Genomic DNA, 11,375 nt, shown 5'->3' on the forward strand with positions numbered 1-11,375 from the left:
TTAAAATAATGTGAGGGTTTTGTTGTTGTTGTTGTTTGTTTCCTTTTAATCCCAGAGCAACTAACCCAAATCAGCTGCCCTCAGGCAGGAAACACAAAGAAAACAAGCCACTTCTGCTTTTGCTATGAGACTTACCAAGATCAACCCCAAGCATACTGTCAGAATCACTGCCCAGTTCCATGGGTGGGAGTGTACCATGCCTTAACTGTGATTTACAGCAGGTCAGCCCATGCACAGCAGTGGCCCCCAGCTACAAACACAGCTTTTTTAGCAGCTAAGCTGATCCCATGGTTTTCCTCACCTATGCCAAGCCTCCAGGCAGCTGTGGAGCCTTTTTATTGGGAATTGAAATGATTAACCAAATTGTAATTGCAGCTCACTGTTTGGTTAGACTTCAGTGCCTATGGATCAATGAGCTATCTAATTAGAAATCTGAAGTTTGAAATATGTTTATAAAATTATACCCATTGCTATTAAATTTACATGTCTCAAAGGAGATTTATTTGAATTTCTGTAATGAGTTTCTCAGCACGTTTGCTTTAAAGTATTTCCTACACTCAGCCGCTGTACACTGTGTTTACAGGAGGGTCCCAAAAAGATTCTTTTAATTACTTTGACTGTGAAAATACTGAGTTGAAAGTCAAAACCTACAGGCATTTTTGAGCTACTTTGCATGCGTGGGTGCAAGGGTTCGTGTCTTTAAACATTCCCAGTGCTGGACCCAGAGTTTAGGAATAAACTATACGTATGTTCCCTAATCAGGAAATGCTTTGTAGTTTCAGCAATTGAAGGACACTTCAGATTTTGGTTCTCACAGCTGCAGCTTAATAACTAACTTTTAACCAAAACCACCTCCTCCTGTGCGTAAGACGTCTAAAGGAGAGCTTTGCTGTTCTTGCAAATGCCAATAAACTAGCGCAAACATCTGGAGCTCTACTTGGTGGGACTGCATTGCCCTTGAAGCTTCTTCTCTCCTCACTTTATCATCAGCAAGGAACAAGTTGAAAGAAAAAGAGAACTTTAAATCCAGCATTGACTTATTTATTCTTCAGGTCATATTGAGTTCTTCTTTTTTTAATAAGTAAGATATTCTATTTTCAAGTCTTTGCTGGGCTGTTTGTCTTAAGCACCGCCATAAGGTTGTAGATTAAACTGTGCTTTTGTGCAAATTCCTTCTTGTCTTTTATGGACAGCTGAATAATTAAATGAATTTAATTATTTTTCCTAGAATAAATCAGTCTATACAGAGATGATGGAAGATTTAATAGAGATATTTCGTCCATTAGGGACTAGTTCTGCATTCTCTACTATGAATAGCAGTTACAAAAAAATAATGCGATTCTCACTGTAGTCCATAGGACTGCCCACAAGGGTAAAGTGTGCATTGTTTGATCTCATCCTTGTTCATTAATGCCTATAAAAACTCCATTAGAGTACTTAAGGAAAAAAACATGTAGAAAGAGGACACTAATAATTTTACTAACATTGCACAAAACCTAATAAAACTCTCCGGCAATGCTAGAGCCCTCTGGATCATCATGTCAGCCTTGTTTCGTTAAATGATATTATCTCTAAAGGCAGTGGCGAAGCTAGAGCAGTGGAAATGTTTTGCAAATAATTAATGGTATAAATATAGTATTTTATTTCCTGCTGGATAAATTACCTATGAACACATTGTGGTTTTTACTATATATTAAAAACATGCATGAAAATGCCACAGATGAATTATTTCAACTCACTGCACCCACAGTTATATTACCTTGGTCCCTTGCTGCAGCTCATTTACCTGCTGAACTGACTTGGAAGAATCTTTATGCCACTGTTTATGAGTTCCTGACTAGACAAATAGGTGAACAGCTGCACTGGTCTGCTTTACCAGAATGAATACCATCAAGAGTTCTTCCTCTTTCCTTTAACTTACTTCCTTTCTCAGGCTGTACCCCAATCTCAATGGATGTTTTGCCTTTACTTCCATGTTCTCTCTCTTTCCATTTCTTTAACACTTCCTATGTTACCAGACCCTTCAGTCAAGTCCCTAGTCTGTGCAACATGAGTTTCTCCACTAATCTGAGTTCTAGTCTTTGGTGTTTATCTCAAGCTCCCTCCACTGACAGCAACAGACCCCAGCTTTTCCACAGGGAGGACATGACTCTTCAGCTCCTTCACTGTGCCAGATCACAGCAGCATGTGCTTGGATTACTAATACCACTTCCCAGCATTTCTTAGCAGGATTGCTACACCGACAACGTTTTATAATTGTGCCTCATACTTTCCACCTTGACCTGCAATGGGAATGGTATTTTCTGGTTAAATATTCTTCCCACAAAGGAAGGAAAGAACCTACACTCTCACCTGCTGAAAAGTCTCTAATCCCCTTCTCCTCATCAGAAGACATTAGCACTGCCACAGCATAGGAGACTCAGTGCATGTCAACACAGGTGCTTCTTGCTCCCACTCTTGATTCCAGATTCTCTTCCCTACCCAATGAAGGTTCCTCATCTGACTGTAATTTCCCAAAGTAGCAATGGTTGAGGCTCAGGTCGCAGCTCTGTGCTGCAGCAGGAGCCAAGATCTCCCTGTAGACAGTGTGAAAAGCAGATGCCTTAGCAAAACATCAACCCAAGCTAGAAGCCCACAGGACAGAAACACACTGTGAACACTCGTTACCAGACATGTAGCCTACTGCAGCAACTGCTCTCGAACAGCACATGAACGGAAGAGAGGTGATGGCTGTTTCCTACCAAACACCAGCGCAGCAGCTCGTTCTGATGACTGCGCTGTAAGCCCTTTCTTATGCAAACATTTAATGTCCCCTGATAAACCTCATCTAAAAAAATGCTGGAGAACCTGAATAACCAGATTGATGGGGTCAGGGGAAATCCATCAACAGAAAACTGAAAGGAAGGGAAACTATAAAGGCAAAGCAAAATCTGCTGTGAGTGGCTGTTCCTCCAGGACTTTGATTTTCTCTTATGTCTAAAGAATACTGATGAATAGTGGCTTAGATGGAAACTATTTAATGTAAACACCACATTGAAGGGTTCAATCTTATTCAGCCTTCATACAATATTTTGAAACTAAAATACAATTTCTACCTCATGAAGCATCAGATCAGTTAAAGGATGTTTATGCTCCAGCAGACTTGTAACTACACCGCTTAAAGTTCAGTCAGTTTGTGTTTTCATATATTTTTGTTAATTTTCCAATCTGAATCTGTAATCATTAAAAATGTTTAAATGTGGTCTCCTTCCAAAACCCTTTGGTCTCCATGGCTTTTCCTGCTAAGGGGGTCTATGCTGGTTTGCATCTTATCCTTTTACAAACGTAACACACACATTCACATGGCTCTTTCCATGAGAAAAACAATCCAGACTCTGTCTGTTTTGCATTCGGTAATATTACGCCTTTCAACAGGTCAATTGCTCCATATAAGATGGACCATCTGTATCGATAAGGTTTAGAACTGAGAGGCTTGTGAAGAGAAAGCTGCTCTGATATGGATGCAGGATAGGAATGGGAAAAAGGGATTATAGTCGCATATGATGGTATCACGCAATGGAAGAACATGTGCTGGGCTGCCTGATATTAAGGAACGAGTAAGTCTCCTCCTTTCCCTACCTTTCACCACTCAGCAGTCCATTCCTGATAAACCAACAACTGTGTTAGGTGAGTTATCATAGGCAGAGTATGAAACCATGTATGCATCAATGTGGGGCCTGAGCACACCTCTTGACTTCCTTGGAGAAGGTATTCCATGTGTGCATAGTGAGATTGGGGAGTGATTCCGAATCCTGCAGAGGAGTGGGAACTGCTCAAAGATTAAATTGGGCCACCTTGAGGTTGAGGACTTCTTTTTTCTTATTTAGTTCTAGTAATGCTTCAGGATCTCACTTCTGAAATCTATGCAAGGAATCGTGTCTGTATGCCTGCCGTTATAATGAAGTGCTTGAGTTTGGGGTAAGTGAGAACAATTAGAGAAAATCTCATTGAATCAAGCACAAATATCTTTCAGATGCCCATATAACTCCTCAGGAATCACCCAAGACACTCCTCGTGTCCCAGAGCCTTCAGAGGGATGTGGGGTGCCTGACTAAAGTGTGAGGGGTGGAGAAGACAAAGGATTCTGTGCTCAGATGTTTGTATCCTTACGCTGACTATCACACAAAATCTATTGTTTGCTGACAATTTGCCTCACTGCTACTTTTCATTTCCCACCGACACTGGCAATAAGAAGATAAAGGATACAGTGTCCTTCTTTACAGCTTTGCATTCCTACCATGCTGCCACTGGCATAACCCAATGAAAAAAAAGGCCAAAATGCCATGAAGACTTGAGCTGGTGGTTGTAAGGGGAATACTTCTTTGGTAACCAAGCCAATTTGTGGTGGCTTTGTGACATTTGTGACTCTGTTTGTGACATTACTGCCTATGTCTTTTAACTTCCAGGTTCATCAGACTTGAACCCTAACACAAAATCCTAGGAAGCTCTCATTGAGGCTAGGCCAGCAGGTGAACACATATACTCAGTCTTCAGTGGGTAAAGTGCTCCACCTGCATTCACAGTGAGCCTGGATACAAATTAAACGCCCCCAAAAGTTAGAAGTGGTATTAGGCCATGCCTTGGTGAATATTTTTTATGTTAAAAATATCAATCAAATATCAGTTTAATAACATGCATTCTGCAGGGCAATACCACAGACTATCAGAAAGGACCATGCCAGAGTCATGCCCCGTAGCAATAGTGACAATCCAGCAAAAGCAAGCTGTTTTTTTTCTATTCATTAGCATACAGAGCTCAGCACTTACATAATATCTCGGTCCCCAACTTTGTTCCTGAATGTTAGAACAATACGTAATCCAACCCCTGGCACCATTCTTCAGTGCCTCCTCCTTGACATTCACACCCTGTTAAATACATTATCTTGTTAAACATACAACTGCAGCAGCTGTATATGCTTAAGGCCTGCAACACCGTTTTTAAAGACCTCATGTTAAGCACAGGATGTTTAGCTGTCTTATTTTGTGCTCTAAAACGAGCAACCTTTTACCTGACCTAGCCCAGTTAATCCCAAATTTAGGCTAATGCTCCTTTATTGGATTTTTTTAGGATGATACAAGAATGTATTATCTCGAACCAAAAAAAAAAAAAACCCAACCAACCACAATAAAAGACAAAATCCATTGTACTTTATAAGGGTTAAGCCAGAAGGCATTATAAAGACTATTTAATTTATGACAAGTAATTGCTCTCATACAAAAGCACCCTCGAGTTTGTTTCCTCTTTTTTTCACTAAAACGTCTGGTTTAGTACCAGTTCCCCCTTGGGGTTTGCCACATATCTAGTGGCAAACTAGACCTTAATTCCACAGCATGCAGCCCATCTTTTCCTAGAAAATGGCAGGTATGAAGAAATACTAAGATGAGGTGGTTTAAATGATAACAACTTCAGTGAATTTTCCATGCATGTAGAAACAGATCTTATTCATTATCCTTCCTTAATTACTTTTGAAAGATCCATTCGAGTGGAAATACAGTGTCTGTTATGGCATGTGTACATCACCCCTTCTCTGGTCTGCTGAAATTCAAGCCCTCTGTCTGCAATTGGATATAATGCATTAATTGCAAACCAGCTGATACGAGCCCATTTTTTGTGGTTTTTTTATTGCATTACTTTCAATAACTGTAGCATTACAGAACTGCTGCATGGTGCTCTGCACCATGTAACAGAAGCTTGGCTGTTTCGTACTTATCAGTTTTAATAAGATTCCCTTTTACAAATGAGAAATGCTTGGGAAGTAATTTAGAAAATCTAAGATGTTGAGCATAAATGCTTGTATGTTGTTTTCCCTTTTAAAAGAACTTGTGGGAATGCATAAATGGAGAAAAAAACCTTAAGGAATGACCCGTGATAAGTATCTAGCATCAAATTAATGACTTGATAACCAGGAAAAAAGCCAGAACTAATGCTATTGAAGTTGTGCAAGTTGATATAATGGGAAATAACAAGTCCTCCTACGGATTGCAGACTTATCTGTAAACTGCACTCATGTTCAGGATAGCTAAACCCAAAACAGAAGAACAAAGGGTACTTTCAAAGTACAGTATGTTTTTAGTGGACAACTGGGAATTCTGTTATGGTAGAAAAACTTCAAAAAAAAAAGAAAAAAAAGGAAAATCGGGTAAATTTGTGAAGCTCATCGGTTTCATAAATTCCTGCCTGATTCTTGAAATACTCTGATCTCCTCCAGAGTTTATGATTATAAATCGCTGCAAAGCCGTAATTGCATTGTAGCTAAATATTTATACTCTATACACTATATCTATACGCTATTTATGTTTTAGTAGATTTGAAGAAAAAATCATTAAGTCAGAATGAAAAAGTGTGTGGTACCAGCAGTGCACTGATCAAATGCAACCACACCTGGTGACAAGGTTGTTACTCCCGCATCGCTTGGATTTGGTGAAAGTGGGTGGAAAGGCTGAACATAAAAACACGGAAGTAAGAAGAGAGGAAGTAATGTGGGTAAACCATCAGGATAACAGATATAAGAGGAAGGACACGAAGGCATGAAAGGCCGTTTAAATTTTGACCAGTATTACAGGCCAGTGTTTCCTGGACCTGTACAAGCGCCAGTACACCATGAAAAGTCTCTTGTTGCCTCAATAGCAAATCAGAATAAATGAGACCATGTGTCTGCATTCCTGCTTGCTCCTGTTCCTTGTCTCCTACACAGAGGCAAGAACAATGTTGCAAACAGAGCATAGAATCAGTAGCAGAAATTCTTGGTTCTCAGCCTCTCAGACACAGCCATCCCCATCCATCTGCTTCAGGGCAGTGCATGACTGAAATGTGGCTCAATCATTTTTAGGTTGATTACAAGACAGAGAAGGAAAAGACAAGACAACCAGCTGTGATAAGAGTGGACTGGGACAGCCTTAGTCATTACCGTAAGCAGACTGAAAAGCAAGATATCGTTCTTTCAGAAACAGAACCACTGTTTTTTAAAGAATCTGCTCATAAAGCCTTGCATGTTATAAAATGATCACATCTGATCTCTGCACCTGCTGCTGAGTAGATCACTTTTACCATTAACTACAGTTAACTGTTTTTTACACATTACAGTGCACAAGCCAATTTTCAGTTAATTGCAGTTAATAAATCGCAGGACAAAGCCACATTTTTGAACCTAGGAATCTGTTAAAGGCTTTCCATTGACCTTAGAAGACTTCCATAGAGAACTGACCATTTCTCAGCATCATGAAGGCAAACACTGGAGTAATGTGCAGAACACAAGAATACTTGCCATTCATATTAGAGTACCATATATGATATCAATAATATTTGTAGGGTCATATGAGAGGCAAGTCAAATTAACCAAGCTACTTAATATGAAAAAATAAAAGCTCTAGGCAGGCAATACGGTGAAATTCAGTACATGCCACAAGGAAACAAGCAGAGAACAGAACAGTGAGCAAAAGTAACGAGGTGAAGGGTAGCTGGGCCTGCTCTGCACCACTCGGATTACATCACCCCTTAGGACAGGGCTCCAGTTGTACAGTGGGCTGCACAAAAGTGGTTATTTTTGTCTGCAGCTCTAAAATAATGTTGCTTGAATAAGCCAGTACTGATGGACATTTTTACTGTAACTGGTAAAAACATGTGCTGAACAACAGCATGAAATCCTCTTCAGAAAGAAGGGCTGGAATCCTCGTCGGGACAGTATCTGCACTCTGTGACAAGAAAAAGGTTAACACGAGCATCCATTTCTTGGTCAGTTATAAAGCATGGCTTTACTGCAGCAGCGTCGAAAAATGGAGATACATGCTGACCACTCAAGGCTGAAGGAACACCTAGAAGATATATTTGAGCAAAACCTAGACAACAAAGTGAGCAAGATGCAAAGATAACCTAACAAAGAGAAGCGTATTTCATGTGGAATGGTTCGCCAGAGTGGATGCCTCTGGATATTGTCTGCAGAAGTTAATTTTTCTGGAAAGCACACTCAGATATTCTGTAAATCCCCAAACGCAAGCAAACTAATTTAGATATGGTATGAGGTTTGGCACCAGGGAAAGAAAAACTTTACAGTCTGACAGTTTCTAGGCAGAAAATAATGGGTTTGGAGAATCTTAAATGCTGTGGCAACCACAGGTCAATGTCCTTCCCACCATTCCTGCCTGGTAACAAGATCTCTCAGAAACAAATTGATGCCGCTAAGGTAAAAATCCTCTTGAAAACAGCCTGACTCCAAAACAAAAAGTTGACCATCTTTAAGCTCTGGGGAAAAAAAAGGTTTCAACTTGTCCAAAAAGCCTGACCTTAGGAGAAACATTTCTTCCTTAAGCACAAGTCTGACTGAAACAAACCATTTCAAAGCTATGTATGGCAGGCAGGTAACTGTGGTGCCTTCCTGTGGACTGGCACTCATGAGTCCAGCTCTTTCTCTTGACCTAAGCCTGCTTCTGACCTGAGGGTTTTGCTAGTCATCAGCATGGATAACCGAAACCACCTGTATGCCAGCATGAGCCAGAGCCATGTCTACAAAGTTTGATATGCCACAATAATGCTTTCCGGATGAGCTATAAACACTTGGGATTGATCTTGAACAGAACTGGAAAGAGTTCAGAAGTCCTGCTTGCTTACTACAGCAGGGATGACTTTCCTGGGAAAAATGCAGATGCAAATGGTACAATAAAACTGGGAGTAAACGGATGCTTTACAAGTTTCTTGGGCTAATAAAACAGCTCTCCTGTAATTATACCTAACGTAAAACCCTCAGGACTCTTACACATGCATTTTGCAAGGCAGAATAGCAAATGCGATAGCGCCGGGCACTGTGCACCAACAGGCTTTGCATAAGAACTTGTGAAATCATCACTACTCAATTTTTGGTCAGTTTTGCCACATAGCATGAGCTGTTCCACACTGCCGTATCTTGCAAGCAGAACGTGCAGCTCATGATTTGCTGGCTCTGGGAGCTGAACTAACCGTGGATTTGATAGAGTCGTGAGTAAGAAACTAGTTGTTCTCTGGGGTGAAGAATGGAAAGAAAATGGCATGTGTCGATTGTTACATTGCAGTGCTGAACCCCCCTTGAATTCATGGAGTGGAGTCAAACAGCTCCACTGCCTAACTTCATACGGAAAACTGAATTTGTCTTTGGACTGTTACTGTAAAGCAAGGGATACTCCCACAGCATCTGAAACAAAGGCTAGCAATACTGGAGAAAGACATCCCCTGATTTCCACAGGCATTGGGTGAGGCTCAAACTTTATACACTTTTGGAGCGGTCTGACCGAATAAATGAGTCAAACTATACTGGCCATTATTAAAGGTCATTAAATAGAAGCAACAGGAGCATCAGAGAGAGTTAATGTTGCTGGAACATTTAAAAAATTGCAGAAATTCAGCCTCAATATTAAAAAAAAAAAACCCAAAACCAAAACCCCCAAAATTCTGTACTTCTCAGTAAAAACATTCATGATCCTCATGAGCAATAATGAGCAAGAACCTTTTTATTTGACAGAATTTATATATACAATTCTATCCTCTACTTTCTTGTCTAATTGACATTTGCCTCTGTTCCTTGTTTGTTAAATCCATTTTAACAAGTTAAGTGGAAATAACAGACTTCAGAAATAATATCTTGGGTACTGCAGCTGAAAACAGCTTCTGGACGGAAGCAAATCTGTTCCGCTTTAGTGAAATGAATAGAACCCTTCAGCCTGAACCAGCTGAGAACCAACCCCTTTTGGGCTGTTTTCTGGAAATACTTTAACAGAATTAATTCCCACAGTAAATACAAATGTCATTGTCCTGCTGCTGGGACGAGACTAACATACTCTGCATTTAAAATGCTCTGGTCATTTCACTGTCTGCTTCTCTGGCAGACGCAGTATCTGTATTTTCTCTACAAAACTACCATCTTCCTATGCTTTGCCAATTTATGTTTTTCTGGAGGGGGGTGGTTTCATTTACCCTCCTTTGCTTGGCTGTCAGACTGGGGCACGCCAGCGCGGCAGGACGGGGAGCAGCAGCTGCTGCCAGCCGCAAGGATCGGCCCGGGGATGCTGCCCGGGGCGCCCTGGCATTCCTGACACTTCCCAAAGATCCAAGGCACCCTGGCACAGGCTGTGCCAGTGCTGAAAGGTCACAAGGTCTCCAGCATCGCTGCTACTGCCAAGCGCTGCTTCTGTGCCGACTCGAGCTATTCCCTCCCGGGGGAGGGAAAGCTGCAGGTAAAGTTTTGGGTGCTTCCCCGCCAGCCGAGCAGCGCTGATGTCGGGGAAGCAGGAGCGCGGAGACGCCGCTCCACGGGGAAGCCGCACCTGGCACGCACAGCGATCACCCAGCATCACCAGAAGTTGTAGCGGAAGGAGGGGAGCTGCGGTGCGAGCACCCTTACGGCCACCCCTCCCCGGCCCCGGGCGTGTGCCCTCCCCAGCGCGACACCGGCTCCACGGGCGACTTCCCCAAGCTGCAGCCGCCCGGGACCCTCCCCGTGCCACCCCCTACTCACCGGTCTCTCCATCATCATCATCTTCCTCCTCCTCCCCCTCCTCCTCCTCCCCCTCCAGGTCCAGCAGCACATCTTGGTTCTCCGCATTCATGTCGCCGGCGCTGCGCTCCCCCGCTCCCGCTCTCCCGCCGCCGGGAGCCAAGCCCGCCCCGAGCCCTCCCTGCCCCGGAGGCGGAGCGGCGGCGGGGGCCGGGCGGGGCGGCCGCCGGCACCTTCCCTGCACATCCGCCCGCCCTCATCCCGGCGCGCTGCCTGCGGGCTCCCAGCGCATCCCGGCGCTCCCAGCCCAGCGGTGCCGCTGCCCGGCGCGCTCCGGGGGTCAGGACAGGCAGCAGCGCGTTTCCTTAGCCCGGACACCGTTATCAGCTTCCAGCTGGAGCTGTCCGGGTGGGTAAACGACACCTGCTGATCTTTGGGCAGAGACCGTTGTCAAAATCGCGTTCTGTAAGAGGACACATTGATGTACTTCATTGATAGCACCCTGAGTGATTAAAAAGGGGAAGCTGGAAAGGGTATTTAGAATCATAGAATCATAGAATAGTTAGGGCTGGAAAGGACCTCAAGATCATCCAGTTCCAACCCCCCTGCCATGGGCAGGGACACCTCACACTAAAACATCCCACACAAGGCTTCATCCAACCTGGTCTTGAACACCGCCAGGGATGGAGCACTCACAACCTCCCTGGGCAACCCATTCCAGTGTCTCACCACCCTAACAGGAAAAAACATACTAATCGTTCAATCATAGAATCATAGAATATCAGGCTGGAAAAGACATCAAGGATCATCTGGTCCAACCTCTCCAGGCAAAGCATGAGCTAGACTAGGTGTCCCACCATGCTGCATTTAAAGTGTC

General features: G+C 43.0%; 1 protein-coding gene across 1 annotated transcript in view; it reads right to left on the reverse strand.

Annotated features, from left to right (window-relative positions):
• ANO6 (anoctamin 6) overlaps positions 1 to 10,610 on the reverse strand; it is an 83,363-nt gene extending 72,753 nt beyond the window's left edge. Inside the window, exon 1 of the mRNA XM_065679999.1 lies at positions 10,520 to 10,610. Coding sequence (XP_065536071.1) covers positions 10,520 to 10,610 — 91 coding nt within the window. The remainder of the gene's footprint in view (positions 1 to 10,519) is intronic.
• Positions 10,611 to 11,375: the final 765 nt, after the last annotated feature.

The sequence above is a fragment of the Lathamus discolor genome, chromosome 1 (genome assembly GCF_037157495.1).
Source record: "Lathamus discolor isolate bLatDis1 chromosome 1, bLatDis1.hap1, whole genome shotgun sequence".
NCBI classification, from domain to species: domain Eukaryota; kingdom Metazoa; phylum Chordata; class Aves; order Psittaciformes; family Psittacidae; genus Lathamus; species Lathamus discolor.